Raw genomic sequence first — 19,828 nt, 5'->3', positions numbered from 1 at the left:
AATTGACCATAAATATTAGTACTAACATAAGACTCCATCTGTCTCCATTTAACGGTTCATTTTTTGAGTTTGTGCCACTTTTTAATTACTTATATATCTCGTAGTATATAATGATTTATGTGATTTTAAAAACATTGTCTATCAAATAAGATTTATATTGCATATAAAAAAATCCATATAAAACAAACAAAATTCATATTGATAATTAAGCTTTATCAAACAAGATTCATATGACATATAAAAATTATTACTAATTTAAAAATATAACTCAAGACCATTAAATGGAGATGGAAGAAGTAGTAGCAGTAGTTTTTCTATAACCAACTTTCAAGAAGAGTTCTAACCAAAGGGACTAACCCTTGAACTTTAGAGCATATTATCAACCCTACCCCTGAACACCTTATAAATTTGAATTGACAATCGGATAAATAAATACTAACATAACAGTAGTAGTAGTTTATAAGAAACTGAAGTTTTTTCTTTAGCGCTTCATATTATACACAATAGATACTAAAATTTTTTCTTTAGCGCTTCATATTATGCGCAATACAAAACATTACATGACAAATTTTGAAGAACATTTATAAGAAACTGAAGTGCAAAATTATTTTGCCAGAAAACAAGATAAAAAACATAAAAAGATCAAGGCAATTAGCACATGACCCAGTGGCCCCATAAATAATTCCAACGGATAGGGTAAATTTCATATTTTCATTGACGTCCATTGAGGTTTTTGATAAATGTAGAGACCTCCCTTGAAGTTTTTAAAATGATATTGCCACCTAAATCACTAACGGTGTTAAATTTAGCTCTTAAAAGACAAAATTTGGCCTTGGTTTTTTGTCTTTTTGTTTTATTCTCATCTCTAGTTCCATTTTATTTAGTACTAGCAAATATCAATTTGTATTTCATTAGTTGAGTTGGGGTGATTTGGCCTAACTTATTGATTTTATATTATTTATGGTCTTATATAAATTTTTGTTAGTTTTGGATCAAATAATTTTGACTAATTTAGTTATGTCAATGAGAGGAATCAGAATAGTTAATATATATATATATATATATATATATATATATATATATATATATATATATATGAACCAAAGTTGAAAGAAAATTAGAAAGTCAAATATTATCTCAATAAATAATGTAGGCCAAACTTTAGAACAATTGAAGCTCAAGGAGCTAGATGCTCAAGAAACAGAACCTTAGAATGTTTAAAAATTATTCTTTTTTAAACTAGAGTAGTTTTTTAAAGATTTAATATTCTAACAGTTCAGGCTAGTGAGTTCAAATAACGATCAACCTAGGTTGGCATTATTTTTTTGATAATACCTAGGTTGGAACTTAACTTGGTTGGTTTCCGTATTTTGAACCCAAAGTCGAGCCACCCGTCGTGTGAAATCAGATTTTGTATTGTATAAATTCTAAGAAACTTGGAGCTAATATTATTTGTAATTCAAAAATAAAGCAATTTGATATTTGTTACTGTGAGATTATGGATTCAACTCTCATGAGGAAAAGGTCGATGCATATTATAGTGGGTTGGGTTTGGATAATATAAATACTATTTTTTCGAATATTGTTAGAAAGTGCATGATTTAAGTGTTTTGATTAGATCAGGGATCTTCAAAAAACAATCCTTTAGCCGTTTTTTTCCAAGCTTTAGTCATAGTTTTATACTTTTTAGAATCCTCGCATCTAGATGACTAATTAATTAAATTAAAAATTGACGTGAAATAAGCAAAGATTAGCAAAATAAAAACAAACCAAAATATAAGCTTGGTTAATCAACCTTAAATTAACTAATGAAACAATACGTATTATAGTAGTATAAATAAAATAGAACTAGAGTTGAGGACAAAATCAAAAGTCTAGGATCATGATATAATTTGAAAGGCATCTATTTCTTTTAAGAGTGTTATTGATTTAGGTAACGGAATGGAGAATCTTGATAATAGCTTCAAAAGCAAGGGAGGACAGTATCATTTCAGAAACCTCAGGTGAGGACTCTGCATTTGTCAAAAATTCCGGAGGAGGTCAATTAAATTTACCCTAGAAAGTAAAATGCAATCCAATGTGGCAATGACACACAACAACAAACTACATTTATTCTGTTCAAAAGTACAAAACACAAGCACAGTACCAAAAGGAAAGACACCACAAACACACACAGTCACACAATTGTGTTTTGGGCCTCTGTTTCAAGGATAGTCTTCAGAGGTTGGGAGTGGAGTGTGCGTCCCAATAAAGATGTCGCCATACACCAAACCAGCCAACCCTCCACCGATAAGCGGGCCGACCCAGTAGATCCAAATCTCCGAGAAATCTCCGCTTGCGATCGCCGGTCCAGTTGAGCGAGCCGGGTTCATTGAACCACCGCTGAATGGGCCGGCGGCTAAAATGTTGGCACCAACAATAAACCCAATCGCAATGGGTGCGATTATTCCGAGGGAGCCTTTCTTGGGATCTGCTGCCGTAGCATAGACAGTGTACACCAGTGCAAAGGTTATGACTATCTCCATCACCACACCCTCGAATGCATCCATCCCCGATGAGACTCCATGGGTGGGGATCGTCTGCAAATTTCCAGTCCAAATGGTTATTACAAAATTACGTACCAGTTCGCAACTTTTTTCAGAGCAAAAGTTCATTTCATTTCATTTCAATTAAAGAACGATTTAAATACAACTACCACTATTTTTTTTTTTTTTAACGTTTATGTCATTATTAGTTACGACATCTACCTACCCAATATTCCCTTTCCATAAATTCTGACCTAACAAATTAAAGCTTGTTAGGCTTTTTACCGAAGTTTTCAAAATACAATACACTATTTCAGCTCGATTATTCCCTTTTGACGCAAAGTTAGGACTAGCTAACACCCTCCAAGTGTTACTTTTACCGATCAAAAGAAAAAAAAAACACCCTCCAAGTGGACTCGCAAATAAAAAGGTGCTATGGAGTATACATTGATTGATTGAAATGTTTTGTTTCTGTTTTCATGGATATTTTTCGTTGTTTTTCGGTGGGTATTTATACCATGCCAGCGGTGACGAATTGGAGGAGGAAGCAAGCCACGGTGGATCCAAGAACTTGGGCAATCCAATAGAAGATGCCGGTAAGGATGGTGATGTTGCCTCCGATAGCCAATCCAAAGGTGACGGCCGGATTGAGATGGCCACCCGAGATGTTGGCAGCCATGGACACCCCAACAAAGAGTGCAAATGCATGAGCCAGTGCCACTGCTACTAGACCAGCTGGGTCCAATGATGCATCTGAGGTGAGCTTATCTGCAAAATTATCATACCCAAGTATTATATATATACACCTAGACTCTTTAAACTTGTTTTTTTTTATGAAGGAGATGACCATAACAGTGGATTGTCAGGTTCCAGCCAATGCATATAGTGAAGACAGCTTCTCAAGTACTGTTACTCATGGAGCAAAGCTCCAACCTGTTTTACTGCTCAACATCTCACCGACTGCCTCAGCAATCAATTAATGGTCCGGATGAAGAGTTTTTTTAAAATTCGGACCGTTAAAAACACTTTTGAGAGAGAAGTGGGGGAGAGCGGTAAAAGGTGAGCGGTGGGCGTAGACTTTTTTATTCTTTCCCACTAAACATTCACAATTAGGTCCTAGCTAGCTAGTACTTAGGATGTGAGTTAAACTTACTGTAAGCTATTGCGGATCCAACACCAGCAAACACAAAGAGAAGAGTTGAGATGAACTCGGCTAAATAAGCCTTGAGTGAGCCAACACTGAAAGAGTCACCAATGCTACCAAAAGCTAACTTAACCATTTTTTTGATCACTCAAAAACTGAAGAAGAAACTAGCTATAGAGAAGGATTAGGCTTTGATTCGTGTTACTTCAAGTACTTCAAATGTGCTCATCCCCATATATAGCATGGTATATATGTTCAGAGATTAGTGTTCATAGCACCGACCATGGGGCCCTCGCGGCTGAGTTGGCACCGTCCAATTGGTGCCGTCCAACCGGCCTTAGTTTGAAATAATACGCATTATGAGCATGGTGACAATTATGTTAATCTGTAATTAATAGATATGCAAACAAGGATTTTTTCTTTTTAAAAAGAAAGATAAGAAAAGAGAGTTTGTGGTGATACCAATGATTGAGATTTAACAAGGATATATTTAGACTGCTGATTTTGTCACTCCCTTTTTGTTAACGTCACTCCCCTGCAAGTGTACACTTGTAGGAGAGTGGCGTTAACAAAGAAGGGAGTGACAAAATCATTTCCCTATATTTAAGCTCCATTGCAAATATTATAAATCTTCGGCTAAGGTATTATACCCTTTTTAATTGAGAGCAGCCAGTGAATTGTAGTGATGGCCTAAATGAAGAATAATTATCCATTGCTGCCTGAGCATTGGTTCAGCTTTCACAAAAAGATCGAGTGCGCGGGGGACACAATATTGTGAGTGAGTGAGCAGAGCAATGCTTGATCGCTAAAAAAGTGAAGATTTTTTTTTTCCAGTCAATTGGAAATTCATAGAAAGCTTAAGAACGAGCGTACCACATCAAGAGTACAGACATAAAGTACACAACATACCAAACTAGCAAAACGAACCTAATTTAACACTTGCCTAAGATTAAGGCTGTCCCTAATAACAAACTCCCAAGCAAACACCAGTTAAGTTCTTCCTCTCATTCAGCACCGACATGTGCAAGATGGTCAACACATTGGTTGGCCGAGCAGTATATGTGGCCAATCGAGGTGTTTGTTCGAGCCATGAGGAAATGCATGTGCTTCATTTATCACCACACTTTGGGGGTGATATATATATATATATATAAATGAGAAGTTTTTTGCCGATAAAAAAAAAAAATGAAAAGTTTCCTTGATGGGTGACGCTCAAGTTTAAAGAGCGAAGCCGTAAATCTAAGCTAGTGTAGTCGAAATCTTACCTAAAATTATATGACCTTTTTTGTTGAACAAATAACAAAAAAAAGTTTAATTAGAGAATAATATGAAATCATATAATAGATATAAACATTAATTTGAAGCCACCCTCGAGGACTTTTCAAATTTTAAAGAAATGATTGTGTGTGAAAGCAACATTTGTTATTGCAAAACAATAAGATGCCTTTTTCTCATTATAGACATGTAAAGTATTATACTATTATTCATCACTTAATCCTCAAATCCTAAAATGTCATGGAGATTTTTTTAGTATAATCAAGAAACCTAATCTTATCTAACCGAGGAAGAGGGAACTAGAATCTCATAATGAGAATTGAACCCATGCATTATTGGAAAAAGGGAAGTCCTACCACTCGGCTATCCCTTTGTTCATCGGGGTGAATTTTTATATCTTATATGAAATACTTGGAACAGTGTCACAATTTACATGGATCAAATCACTTACGGAGTACTAATTTTAACTTAGAAAGTTCTAAAAACAATAACAATATCTAGGGGTTTATTGGTTATTTCCCAAAGGTTATAACCGAAATGGTTAGGTAAAAAGTGATGGTATGATTAGATGAAAAGTGATGGTATGATTAGATGATATATATTGAGCTTTAGTCATGCATTGATTAAAAAAAGCTTTGATCAAATTCTTTTTGTTACTTTTGATTGTTGATTGCCAAGTGCATTAGTACCGCCTCCATTTAAAAGAGTGCATATTACTGCCACTTTATATTAAATATATATTTTAACTAATAGTATAATGAAACGTATGGTGATATGGAGCTTTGTCATATATACCTAACTAGTATTTTATTCTCGCACCGCCATAGCTATTAGTGAGTACGGAATTATAAAAACTCTAAGCTGTGGTGTCTCATCATTAACAAAAGTGTCTGAATTTTAATTTTCACCAAATTTTGAACTTCTAATTTAATCTCAAGCCCTTACAGCCCCTTTGGCAATGGAGATGAGAAAAGAAAACAGAAGAGAGTAGTCTCCCTTATTAGTGAGAGAAAAGAAGAAAGGGTTGTGGTTTTTCATCCGCCCATCAAACAATCGTGAGAAATCAAACTCTCTTCACATCTCCGGCGACTTCAACTCCATTCCTGGCGACTTGAAACTCTCTATTTCTCTCTTCTCCGGCAACCAAACGCGATTGGAACTCCATCTCCGACGACTGGTTCGAAATCAAAGTTTTCAAAACTCAGTTTTGATCTCAGAAGTAGCTTCTCCTTGACGAGATGAAGACAACGGTGCAAGTACTCTCACCCACGCGCCACGCGCCTCACTCACCTCACTCTCTCCCTTTTTTACGGAATCTCACCACTTTTGGTGAGAAATAGAACTGGGGTGTGGGGGGATTCCCGTCTCCCTCCTTCTCTCACTCTCTCTCGTCTTCTGGGCCTTCCAAACGAGGGAGAGAGTCACTTCTCCCACTATCCCCTTTCTTTTCTCTCGAAATCCCCCGTTCCAAATGAGTTGTTAACGTTTACGGAAAACGCAAAATCTCACCCGTCACTCATGGTAAAAAAAAATGAGAGAAACTTATTCACGGAGAGGCCGTGAATAAGTTGTTCACAAAAAATGCGCAATCTCACCCGTCTGTTTCGGCAATCAACGATTCAGATATGTTTTTAATCTTTGACTGGTAATAAATATTTAGTATCATTAATAGTTGATCTTTAATCTGGATAGTCCAAAACAGTTTTGGACGATTGAGATTGGCCTCCGTAAATTTTATTTACGGAACCACCGTAAATAACGATTTTCCAAAAAAAATCTCCCTCCGTCCCACTTTATTGTGCCTATTTCGTTTTTGGCACCTCATAAAAAATTGTCTATATCTCACAATCTTTAATAGTTTTTATGATTTCAAAAACTTTGTTTAAAAGAATTAATTGAGATCTATCAAACAAAATCCATATTGAAAATATAAAATATTATAAATTAAGAGATATAGACAATTTTTTGAGACGTCCAAAAAAGGAAACAATGCAAACTGTTCTACTAACACTTTTAGAAAAAATACGATTTTGTATTTAAATTTTTTTCGCATTTGTTTGTTTTGCGCCAAATTTTTTTAATTTTTTAATTAGTCTCGGCGAGACGAATCGGAAAAGAAAAAGAAAATACTTTTACCCAAATATTTTGAACAATGACCACTTTTAAGTAGAAAAAGTAAAAAAAAGTTGACTCTTTTTACTTAAAAGTGGTCATTGTTCAAAATATTTGGATAAAAGTAAAAAAAAATTACTTGTCTGATTCGTTTTGTTGAGAAGAATCAACAAGTCAAAAAAAAATTTGGCGCAAAATAAATAAACGCGAAAAAAATTCAAATAAGGACAAAATCAAAAAAGTGAAAAAAAGTTGTTAGTAACGGGGTATTGACAAAAAAAAATGTTAAAAACGGGACCCAAAAATTATATGTTAGAAGATTCTTGAGTAGTACTCCTTTCAAAAACATTACTCTTCTTCCTATTGTTTACCAAATTTCTCGATTAATTGAAATCAACGGAGATGATTGAATCGAATGCTTGAATGTGGATATGGAAATGTGGAGTTTGGTTCCTTGCCGTTTTCAGGACTTCTTTGGCAGCAAACTGAATGACGTGGATGAAGTATGGAAGAATAATAATAAATGAACTTTATTAATCTTCAAAGTAGAAGTACAATCGATTAAGGCAGTCGAATGAACGATTACAAATTATAACTACTCTTAGAAAAGATAAAAAGATAAGCCGTTGGGCGATTGGGTGTCCTTGTATACTTCTTCAATTCTTCTATTTATGGACTTGGGGGACTGTGCTGTGCAGCCTCCGGCGTGGCTTTTCCGGCATCGGTCCGATGATCCGAGACTTTCACCTCGTAGAGCTCGTCAAGTTCTACATGTGCACCAAAAATTAGCTCGATAAAATATCGTTAAGTGTCTCATCGGAATATATATAACTTGAAAAAAAATGAATTTAGTGGTTTTGATCCAGTGTTTTGTATCCATTAGGATTCATTTTTTTCAAGTTGTATATGTTTCAATAAGGCACTTAAAGATATTTGATTGAGCTGATTTTTGGTGCACATGTAGAACTCGATGAGCTCTACGCAGTGAATGTCTCCAATCGTCAGGCCAATGCCGAAAAAGTCTCGCCGTAAGCTGCGCAGCACGAAGTTGTACAACACAGTCTCCCAGTCCTCTATTTATAGGCCATCTTCTCATCTTGAATTTGAGCAATTCCTTCCTTTGATTTAAATTTAGGCAGTTCCCCTCCTCAAATTCCGGATTGGGCAGTTAACTCAACTGCATCTTGTTGTAATCAAAATGTATTTCATAGTCGACCTCCACGTGTAAAAAACAGTTTTGTGCACCCGACTAGTTAATCTAGTCCAATTAATTAATCTCATCCATAACTGCCTTTGAAAGGAGGCTAACCCGCTACATCTCAAAATAAAACCAAATTAACAATTAATCATGACACTTATCATCATCTAAATTAGTGTTAATAAATGGTGTAAACACCTATTGATTGAAAATGTTGTGGATTTCGCTACAAAATGATGTCATATTTATCAAAAAAATGTATTGCAGAGTTTGGACCTACACCATTTTAACAAATAAGATAGGTTAAAATGATGAACAAAACTGCACTCATCCCCTTTGTTTTTGAAGATTGTTAAAAAATGGGATGCCCTAAAGGCAGCAAATTGTGAACCACTTCAAAGGCTTAGATGCTGCCACGTCACACAGTATTAAGATGGATCCGAATCCAATGATTCCGCTACGAAGTGTTCAAAGTCTTCCTCTTCTGCAGGGTCTCCTCTTTTCTGTTTTCTGGTTTGAGAGAGAGAAGAAAGAGAGAATCTCCAGTAACTTCGCCTCATTGAATGCCCTCAACGACACAAAGCTGATCGAATTCAATTCCTCTGGGCAGTGGCAGCTCACCTGGTCCCCATTTTTTCGAGGCAAGTGCAGTGTTTAATATCTCAACTTCCAAATTCTCTACGGCCACCTTCTCCATTCAAGATTCTTCAACAACGTTAAGTTTTTCTAGTAATAATTTGCTGAATTCAGCACGAAACCCATTAATAAGGAACAGTCGAATTCGTGCATTCCCTCTGATACCCGTCTCCCAATGTCTTCATTTGGTTTCCGCCCTTTGTCCTTCATATCGCATTCTGTTCACTTGTGATGTTTTGTTTTTTATTTTTATGAGTAATGTGTAGAAGAGTGTGAGAAATCTTTCCCGTAGTTTGAAGAAAGGAAAAAAAAATTGATGGATGGTCTCAGTTTAGATGTAGGCGGAGAGGCAGCTGGTGGGAGTGAGCATGGAAATTCTAAGGCAGTCTCACATGTCCATTCCAAACACAGGCGCTCTAAAAGGTGCACCTTTTTTGGTTTTTAAAAGCTTCTCATGTGCGCTTTTGTTGATGACTCAGTACGGCCAGTTAGGCGGAGGTCGACTAACTTTGGAGACCAATCCCACCGTCCACTAGCTTCTTGTGTGTGCTTTGTTGATAACTCATTTGTCCAGCCAGTTATGCGGAGCTCGATCTTGGAGACCAATCCCACCGTCCACTATTTTCTTATGTGTGCTTTTGGTGATAACTCATTTGTCCGGCAAGTTACGCGGACCTCGACTAATCCGGAAGACCAATCGCACCGTCCACTAGCTTCTTATATGTTTACGTACATGTTTGTGTCTACATGTACAATCTACTTTGTGTTGGTTTAAAGGGGCTTAGAGCAAAGCTTTGCTCTTGGCCAGGCTTGGAAAGTTTTTATCACAAAAGCTGATTTGCGCAAAGTGGTGTGTTTCATTTGGTGTCTTTTAGAAATAGTTGGTGAGCCAATGTCTGTTGTTTTGGGGGACTAATGGTAGTGTTGTCTTTGGCTAGAGATGTGGTGTTGTTCTCTTTGGCTCTGGTTTTGAGGCATGCCTTGGAGATTATGTAGTTTGTCTTGATTTGAAATGAATATTTACCAAGAAGAACAAAAATGCATAGATTCTTAGAGAGAAAAGAGTGTGGAAACTTGCCCACCGAATTTCTTTTTTCCTTGTATGAATTTTTTGATAACTAATTGTGTATGGCCAGGTCACGCGCACCTTGACTAATCCACGGTGACTAATCCTACCGTCCACTAGGGGGCCTAATTGGGCCCAATTGAAGCCAAAGCAGCTTCCTATAAGATTATGAAACTTTATGCCAGAAGGCGTTCTTTTCATTGGCAAATTGTATTTGAATTTGTCGTACTTGAAATTGGAATCTGTCATCTGTTTACCAAATTAGTGTGCGCGGAAAACATAGGAACTTGGATAAGTGAACAGAAGGGAGTTAAATAAGAAGGCGGGATCATGGGTTTAAATGGTTGATGGGGCCATTGGTTCTTCATAGACTGTTTCAGCATTGACACTTCTAACGCAAATGGTTTTTGGATCGGAGTTGGTCTGTTTTCAGACGTTTGGCAGTCTTAATGTATCCATTTTAGTTTTCCTACACATTGCATTGATACCAAGCTATCATGTATTTATTTTCCCAATCTTGCTAACGTAACGGTCTTTGCTTTTCCAGTGCAACTGATAGGAACTTGGATAAATCAAGCGGTGGAGTTTCACGGTCAATCCAGTGTGGCTACAATGAATCACATGTAGTACCTTGAATCTCACTCATCATTTGTTAGTCATAGATTCTTCTTACTTATCTTATGCAAGCCAATGCTCAGTTTTCAATCCACCAACATTCTTTACCCTTGTGTGCATTGAAGTAATGCAGGTGAACTACGTAGGATGAATTGACCCATTTGTTCTAACTACCTTGCATTTAGCAGGAATTGCCACATTTATTGCCACGTTCAGAAAGGACTTGCAGAGAGCGAAGCCCCCTTCATGAGTATTCCATCAGCACTAATACTGATACTGAATCAAGCCATCGAGCCTCTTTGGAAAAAGATGTAAGCTTGGGATATCTCCCTTTATAAAATCCAGATGCAACTGTAACGAACTTGTGTCATATCCTTTCCTCTTTGGTCGCCCTATTCATTGAAAAGAAGTGAATGCTCAGAGATTGGGTTTAATGGCTTTGTATCTGATAGCAGAAGTAAACACATAGAGTGACTGCCTAAATTATGTTTTTGCCAGCAAATATACTGCAGTTTTAGATCTTCTAAACATTTCTTCTATTCCATAATATCCCCAAAATGTGAATTTCCTCAGAAAAAATGTCACATCTTGGTACATATGCGATGAAAGGATACTATACATGTGCTCTAACATGCTTTGGAGATAAAGATATTACAAACTCTAGCATGTATTGATTATCTCATACATGAATGTTGCTCGTCATAAGAGTGGCATGTTGACAGGGTATTCTTGAATGCTCTTGTTCGCCATTACAGAATACCAAACTTGTTTGTGCAGGTCATAGACTAAGCTTCACTTCTGGCACTAATCTGCATCATGCATGTCAAACTCCTGTTTCCGCAATTTGTGTGTTCAGTTTCGTTTAAAAAGTCATGGACTGGTTTTTCAGATTGAGAAGCTGCAACTACGTTTACAGCAAGAGAAATGTATGCGGATGATGCTTGAGAGGGCAATGGGTCGTGCTTCTAGTACTTTATCGCCTGGACACAGGCATTTTTCCTCCCAGGTAACTTGAGTTAGAGACTCAAAATTTGAAACCTTTTGCAAAATAGGATGCAGAGCAACTATTCTGCCATTTGAAAAGTTTAATATTGTTTAAACCAATGTCATTGCAATAAATATGGAAATTTGGATTTGCACCTGGATGATGTGTTGCAGAAATTAGGATCACTTTCGTCACGTTACGAAACATTCAGCAATGTCGAGTCTTGTGAATTCCCTGACCATGGAATAAGTGGACACCATTATGTATTCTGTGAATCATCCAGTGGAAACTACTCCCTCAATCGTCACTACTCTTCAAAAGAAAAGAAAGCAGAAAGAATGTAAAGCAAGCTATATACCACTGTCGACCGAAAAAAAAGGAAGCTATATACCACGACAACAACAACAATAACAGAACCCATCTAGTCCCCAATCAATGAGGGAATGGGCAGGGGAGGATTGGAGACAGACCTAACCTTTGGCAATATATGCACAAAGTGGCTGCTTTCAGAATACCGCTGAAACAATGGCCTCCCGTATACCTCCAAGAACCGAGGAGCAAAAGGAACGTTTTGCTGTGGAACCATGCCCCCAAATCAAAGCCAAAAGTCATAGAGAGGGCAGACCTAGAGACCCAAATCAATTTATGTGCACATTACCATGCTTCCTTCATTCATAGTCCAGAGCATTGGAAAGCACAATGAGAAGTTATATACCACTTCCGACTGAAAAATTGAAGAAGCTGTTATATACTACTGATTTCTAATACAAGGATTGTATGATTTTCCTGTTCTTGTACCGTTATTCATCCTCTGAACCTTTCATATGGATTCTTTCCCTATAGGATATAACCGAAAATTACTTTTGCAGTAACATACTCCAATTATCTTTCAAAAGCTTTGCTTGAGTTCTTCTTCTTCTTGATTTTGTTAACATAGGCTTAAAGAATTTTGTGTTGTCCTAATTGTTCTTTCTGGGCTACCAATGTGGTGAGTTTAGTGTAAAGTAACCTCAGATTCTTGTCCTTTTCAGACCAAAGAATTAATAGCGGAGATCGAGCTTCTGGAGGAAGAGGTTGTAAATCGCGAGCAGCATGTTCTCTCTCTTTATAGAAGCATATTTGAACAATGTGTTAGTCGGCCTCCTTCGGAGCAGAGCTCTGTCATGGCTTCACCAGCCCACACAAAGAATGAATCAAGGAAACACCCAACTATAATTTCAAGTGCTTTTTGTTCGTCAAAGAAGTTCCCTCTTGGACCATTCCATGCTCTGGTTTGTATAAATGACTCAGGGAAAAGAACCTTACCGTTGCAGTCTAAGACAAGACGTGCTTCATTGCTTAGTGGCAAGGACAACCACCACATTGGGAAGACTCGGTCAAACCACTGTAAGGTATGATGTTTCTTAATTAATATACATCATCATCAGGAGAAGAGGTTCTTCATCTTCTTCTAAATTAGTGTATAACATTTGATTCTTTTTTTGGATCAATTGAGTTACAATCTTGGTTATAAAATACCCATAGATATAATTTGGCATGCCAGTGTGGTGATTGACGTCTGATTTTTGAAGAAGGATAAGTGCCAAAGTCTTCTTATATCGGCCTTCCCTTCTTGTGTCTCCTCTCTTCGACAACTCATCACACTTTTCTTTCCAAAATATATCGTTGTTATCTTCATTTCCTATGGGTTTCGTATTCAATTGTTTCTGCAGTCCTGAAAGAGTGGATTCTATAGATCTGTCTTCCCCTGCGATCTCTAGAGAAGTCCTTTGATTTATCATTAGAATTTGATTGAACCATTGTTGACTGTAACCTTAAACCAGTCGTAGGACTATCACATTGACGCATTGTACGTCACACTAGTGAGTTTTCGTACTTAAAAAGAAAAACTCGAGTTATCTACCATAATTCAGCAACGTTGCTTGGTTGTGGAAAATGCGTTTAACAATGGAAAGATATCTATCTTCTGCTTATTCATCATTTCATATTTCCATTCTATTTGTTTCTTTATTGTCATACCCTACATGTTATCTTCAAGTAGAACGAAATGAAAATTCTCCGCTTTGTTGTGAGATGATGCAGCAAAAAGCACTTGAAGCGAGTGTGATACCAAAGCAAAGGCCTCACATTTAGCCGGAAATATTCCTCTAGTTGGCTCTAGGATTGTACTGATGGGACTTTAACTAAATACACTCTTCTATTCAAAATAAAACCTTTTGCATCCTTTCCATAATTATGGTATTATCTAGAGCATTGTTCCTATCATTGTTCTTTACTCTTTACCTTCAATAATTATTTCACTACACTTGCATGGTTTGGATGCTGAACAGTTGTTGCAACTCCTCTTCATTATTCTTTAGCAATCTTCAGAAGATGGTTCTTCTAAGTCACTAACATGGTGCAATTTCTTTATTCTTCCTAATCCCAATCATCTATTATAGGTCCAAGAAATTCTACCAGCTATGGAGAAAACATCTACACTGCGAACTCTGAAAGATCATCTCTACCAGTGCCCAACTAAATTGTCTGAGGAAATGGTCAGGTGTATGGCTGCCGTCTACTGCTGGCTTCGTAATTCAGCTTCTTCGAATATAGACCAAAACCGGTCACCTTTACTCTCAAGGTCATCCACAAACGTTGTTCTCCCTCGACGAGTTGTCAGTGAGGAGAGGGACAAGTCTTGCAAATCTGTGATTGAAATATCTTCTATATCAACCGACAAGAACCACTTCTCTCGTGCATCTTACGCCATCAACAACTACCGGTGGGTTTCTAACTCCCGACAAAGAAGACAAAAGTTTTTTGATTTTCTATCCCCTATTTGTAGGAACTTAAGATGCACAATCTCCCTTTTTCCCCTTGCATTTATGCTGAGAAATCTGTTTGTCTCCAATTCAAGGTTGCAAATTATCTAAGCATTTACTATTTATTCTCTGTTTGGTCCATTCTTAAACCGTTAAACGACCTCCTCCAGGTCAGGAACAAGTAAGAACATTCTTAGGTTGCACAAGGTTTTCGGACATTATCGTTTCTCGTGTTCTTGCCATATCTGATTCTTTTTTTTCGGTCAAACGGAAATTGCCATATCTGATTTGACCCATGAGAGGTTTCAATTATGTTAATGGATTTACATAGAGCGGAGGGATAAAGATGATGCATTATAGCTGACATTAAGGTGTTATAATCTGAGGTGGTTTAGTTATGTCAATGGATTTACCTAAAGCAGAGGGACAAAGATGATGCATTATAGCTGACATTAAGGCGTTATAATCCGAGGTGGTTTAGTCAAGCACACCAGATGGTTCTAAGCCTTAATTTCCTGCCTTTCTGTTCTTGAAAGAGAGACATTTATGAGTATAGTAGATTCCTGTTCTTGAAAGAGAGACATTTATGAGTATACTAGAATACTACCACTCTTCCGATGCACATATTATTTAAATTATTTTTCCGTGCCTATATCAGGTTTCTTGTGGAACAACTGGAAAGAGTTAGTGTGACTCAGATGGAAACCGATGCCAAGATTGCATTTTGGATCAACACATACAATTCTCTCGTTATGCATGTAAGATCGATACCTGGGTAGTAATTTTGCTTTCTCTATTTATGTTGGTATATGGTGGATATATATGGTTAATAATTTGCTTTATATATTTCTCTTCACTGACTTGCGTAGGCATATTTAGCATATGGTATACCCCACAGCTCTCTGAAGAGGTTAGCCTTGTTTCAAAAGGTAGTGCACTTTTTCTTTTGGTATCTGTTTAGAACTTAATTCCCTCAATAGATACTGACATTAGTGACATAATGGCCATCTTATATTGTCGCGTCTTGGAAGAAAACCCTGATGCACCGAGCAACAAGAAATTTGTTAAGATCTGATTAGGCTTTTTATTGACCCTTTTTTGTCCCATCTATCATACACTGTTTCTAACGAATATGCTCTGGATAAGATTTCTCAACCCAGTCAAAATAGATTCTGGTGTGGAGTTCCTCTTCCTTTCAGCTGCATTTGGTAAACTCTTCCTCTATCTTTTTCTTTCTTTTTTGGACTCCTCATCCTTCATGGCATAGTTTCTTTTCTGGTCTCATTAATGCAACTGGTTTTCCTATCTCTGATTGGTCTTGTATACTATGCACACACCTATATTATACACTATGGCCATGGGTGAGATAATGATTGCTTCAATGGATGTGAGGAAACTAAAAGAGTTCTGGTTTGGCTCTTCATTTTTCCTATTCTCATTCTCCATACATCAGTCACTGTCTCTAATGCTCCGAAGACCGTGGGTTTGGTGAAACAAGGTTTGAATATCTCTAGTCAACCAAATTGGATTAAATTTGGGTGCAGAAATTCCTTCCTTTCAGTTGCATTTGGTCTGCTCTGTAAAATTACTTATGCTTTGGAGGACTCCTCATCATTTATGGTCTTCCATTCTTTGATCTCAATAATATGCTCTGGTTCTTTGGTGGATTAAATAACAAACCAACTAAGGGGAAAAAACTGTTCGTATTCTTCTCAACAACGACAATAACTTTACCATGTGATCCCCAGTTGATGAGGGTTTGGGTGGGAGAGGAGAGAAGACTGGCCTACCTTTTGGCATTATATTCCCAAAGTCGATGCTCTCAGAGAGTTTTACCGTTGGAACCATGCCCCCAAATCAAAGCTGGAAGGCATTAGAGAGGGCAGGCCTAGAGACTGATTCAATTTCTGTGTTCATTACCTTGCTTCCTTCATTCAAAATCTAGTGTATCAGTAAAGCACAAACGTTCTTAGTCTTCTCAATTTCGTTAAATTTCATCTCAAACGTTTGTTCCTTCCTACTAAGCCACAAAGTGGGCAACATTTATGGCCTGTTTGGACTTATCAAACAAAAATTTATGGCCTGTTTGGAACTTGTAGAAGATGAGGGAAGAGTAGAGAAAATAGTTATGAGGGAAGTGTGAAGAAAATTTATTTGTCCACAATACTATATTTTGTAAATTTCTCCTCTTTTTCTTCTCAAACCAAACAAGGGAAAAACTTCCCTTCCTTTCTCTTCTCTTTTCTTCTTTTCCTCAAGTTCCATACAAATCCATGTTGGGGAGGTGTCCAATGATCTCCAGTTTCCTTTCAAGTGAAATCAGTATATTCATCTTACCCTGTGTATGTTTGTCTCCAAAAATTTTATGTGTTTCTTTTGGTATAGTGCAGGCTGCTTACAAAATCAATGGCCACATCGTAAGCGCAAGTGCCATAGAACAGGCAATATTCTGCTTCCATGCACCTCGAGTTGGACGGGTACTACTTTGCTCTCCGTTGTAAACAGATACCTATATGGTGGCAGTTCTTGGATTTTGGTTACTCATTATCATAAAAAATAGGTCTAATTGACACAATTTCCTTAATTAACCGGTTGGTGCGACAGACAACTTATTGGTTGTTTTATCTGAGTTCTGACCCACTTAGCATTTTATGATGGCCTGTGGGCCTGTGTGTATGGAGGACGACTTATAACATATTCATCATTTCGGCTTATCTATCTGAATGGACTTACCATTCTGTCATGGTTGTAGTACCTAAGCTGTGTCTTTTCTCCCATGACTTGGAAGGGGGTATGAGATAAAAATTTAGAACGTTTGTTGCCAACACTCAACACATGTGTAGCAATGCAGTCAAAGCATATTTTTTTTCATACCCTCTGCTGAAGAATTGGTATTACTAGACTCTTGCTTATAGTTCTTTGGTGAGATTCGGAGTGGAGTCACCAGCTTCAAAGGTCAACTGATATCTCATTGCGGAGATGGGAGAAAAAAAATAAGTGGGCAAGAAGGGATATTGGGAGCTGTGAACATGGTATAGTAGATCTAACAGTCAGCCTAATTTGACAAGGTGGCCGGCCATCTTGGAGATGAACACAAATTAAGAATTGACACCCCAAACTTTTACCATTGGATTATTGGTAAATGGCCTTTTTCAGCTTCTTAACTGGATGATGTTTACTTTACTTTCTATTTGGACACCACGAACCTTGTAAAAAAGTAAATCTGTGACCCAAGTCTATTGATTTTGCAAAAGAAATGGATGATTTCATTTTGATTATCCTTAATAACTTGTTTTTTATGTGTGAAATACAGTGGTTTGAGATCATTCTGGCAACTGCCATGAGGAAAAGATTTGGAGAAGAAAAACAACTCATCAGCTCAAAATTTGGTCTTCGAAATTCCCCATCCCTTGTTTACTTCGCTCTTTGTACTGGAGCTTTTTCTGACCCTGTGGTAACTCCTTTCACATGAACTTGTAGCTAAACATTTGGCATTATGTCTAACTAAACTGGTCAGACCAATATCGTTTAGTATGAGCATTTTAGCATTGGTCTGCCTATTAGTTCTTGATTCACATTAGTCAAAACTTCAGATCTCATCTATCTAAATTGCAGTTTCAAATTAATGATCTCTGAATTGGACATTTTATAGGCAGGTTTTTAGTGGTTGTCATACCTATCTGATGTATCTGTTTCATCTCCTTGCATCGTGTTAAGAGTTTTCAAATATGGTGTCATGCCATACAGAAGAGTTGAAGACTATGTAGAAGACTGACTATTGACCCCTAAGCCTTAGCAAACTTGCTAGTATGTAGTTTGCATATGATATCAAAGAGTACATATAGATGCAAATGTTCGCTTTGTATCCATCTCTAAAAAGATTAGTGACATAACAAGATAACTGCCAATGACCCAATGCGTAACCTGTGTCACAGTGGCATAGCCAGAAATTTAGGTTGGTGGGGGCACCATTAGACGTGGTCTTAAAGAATTTTCTCTCTTTTACCATAGAAAACAACCATAATATGAAAGAAATGAACTTAAAACATAAAATTTGCTACAATATACATATAGATAACGAGTCTTTATGAAAAACAAATACGTAACAGAGAACTTTTTGAAAACTTGACAAAGATATATGGGATGTAAGTGCTATAAGAGAAAAAATGTGTATAATTTTTTGGATACAAATTGTCACAACCTTTATAATTTGGGGTAAAATTAAAATTATTCAAAATTGCAGTGGGGGCACGGGCCCCACTGGTCTCACTGTGGCTCCGCCACTGCTGTGAAAACATGGCACCTTTGAGATACTGAACGCTTTTGCTAGTATAGCATCTCGACCTTAGGTTTGCATATACCTTGTTTCCTTCACAAAGTCAGACCTTTGATGATAATCTGATTCCGCTATGGAATTCAAAATGTAGTCCAACAACTTTAACTAGCCATGCTTACAATTCGGAACTCCTTTATTTATAAGATTGGTTTCAGATCTTAATAACAGTGATGTTAAAACAATTGATAAATTTTATCATTTGTTGAACTTTTGTAGCTAAGAGTCTACACAGCGTCAAATGTTCAAGAGGAACTGGAAGTAGCGAAAAGGGAGTTTCTTCTAGCAAACGTTGTTGTTAAGAAGTCAAAGAAAGTGTTTCTGCCGAAGGTTCTCGAAAGATTTGCGAAGGAAGCCTCTATAAGCTCAGATGATCTTATCACCTGGGTTGCTGAAAATGTTGATAAGAAGCTTCGTGAGTCAGTACAGAACTGTATCGATCGCAAAACCAGTAAAAAGGCATCTCAGGTGGTAGAGTGGTTACCTTATGATTCAAAGTTCAGGTATGTGTTTTCCAAGGGTTTAACGGAGAAGCCCTGGTGGGTTTGACATCCTTTATGGATTGGGAGGAAACATACTTGCCAGGAGCCCTCATCTTTGCTTGGCTAAATGAGGATGGAAAATGAGTCCATGCTTCCAAAATGCAAGCAATCTTACTCCGTATACATTTGACTGTTTAGGTCTTGCTGATTTCAGGCGTATCTTTGCGGTTCTCTGATCCGAAGTTAGTTTCGATGATATGTTGTAAGTTGTTAACTTAATTGATATGTTCTCCTGTGATGGGCTTTAGTCAAATCGACTACTTCAGACAACAGTTGGTCGGGTGGTTGATTTCCTCTGTAAATTCGCATTAGGGAATCGATAATGACGCAATAAAATCACCTTTGTGATTTGGATTCAGTTCTGTTGAAAACAACAAAGAAAGAGAGCGAGAGTTTCTGTTGCTCATGAAGTGCAATGTTGGTTTTTTCGTATGTTCTTACTTAGGATGGAGAGGGAAATGTGGGCCTTCCAGCTTAGTTAACTACTTAACTGTATAGATACTTTCATCATTCGATGACTCGTACTTGCTCCAGTTAATTTGGAGGCGGAACTAGGAATGTAAACTACCTTGGGCTAAAATGGGTTGGGCTAA

General features: G+C 37.2%; 2 protein-coding genes and 2 non-coding genes across 5 annotated transcripts; 1 reads left to right on the top strand and 3 right to left on the bottom strand.

The window, feature by feature from the left end:
- Positions 1-2,086: 2,086 nt before the first annotated feature.
- Positions 2,087-3,918, bottom strand: LOC131333578 (probable aquaporin TIP-type). The gene is made up of 3 exons (XM_058368165.1): positions 3,679-3,918; positions 3,043-3,293; positions 2,087-2,579 (listed from the first exon to the last, which is right to left on the bottom strand). Exons 1-3 carry the CDS (start codon positions 3,803-3,805, stop codon positions 2,205-2,207), a joined length of 753 nt encoding a protein of 250 aa, XP_058224148.1. The 5' UTR covers positions 3,806-3,918; the 3' UTR covers positions 2,087-2,204.
- A 4,999-nt stretch (positions 3,919-8,917) lies between these two features.
- On the top strand, positions 8,918-19,593 carry LOC131333392 (uncharacterized). 2 transcript variants are annotated; one of them, XM_058367889.1, is made up of 11 exons: positions 8,918-9,313; positions 10,504-10,579; positions 10,757-10,882; positions 11,461-11,577; positions 12,588-12,947; positions 13,998-14,320; positions 15,019-15,118; positions 15,230-15,289; positions 16,751-16,837; positions 17,674-17,814; positions 18,913-19,593. In XM_058367889.1, exons 1-11 carry the CDS (start codon positions 9,207-9,209, stop codon positions 19,240-19,242), a joined length of 1,827 nt encoding a protein of 608 aa, XP_058223872.1. In that variant the 5' UTR covers positions 8,918-9,206; the 3' UTR covers positions 19,243-19,593. The 2 variants fall into 2 exon arrangements, with proteins under 2 accessions (XP_058223872.1, XP_058223874.1); XM_058367891.1 differs by having other exon boundaries at positions 8,919-9,313; positions 10,760-10,882.
- LOC131334910 (small nucleolar RNA snoR100) lies at positions 12,124-12,230 on the bottom strand. The gene has a single exon (XR_009202314.1). It is a non-coding gene; the product is annotated as a small nucleolar RNA snoR100 (small nucleolar RNA).
- LOC131334955 (small nucleolar RNA snoR100) lies at positions 16,189-16,296 on the bottom strand. Its single transcript, XR_009202355.1, has one exon. It is a non-coding gene; the product is annotated as a small nucleolar RNA snoR100 (small nucleolar RNA).
- Positions 19,594-19,828: the final 235 nt, after the last annotated feature.

Source organism: Rhododendron vialii, chromosome 7a (genome assembly GCF_030253575.1).
Source record: "Rhododendron vialii isolate Sample 1 chromosome 7a, ASM3025357v1".
Taxonomy (NCBI): Eukaryota; Viridiplantae; Streptophyta; class Magnoliopsida; order Ericales; family Ericaceae; genus Rhododendron; species Rhododendron vialii.
Note: the sequence above shows the minus strand (reverse complement) of the source record. Positions and strands in the feature narration are given on the sequence as shown.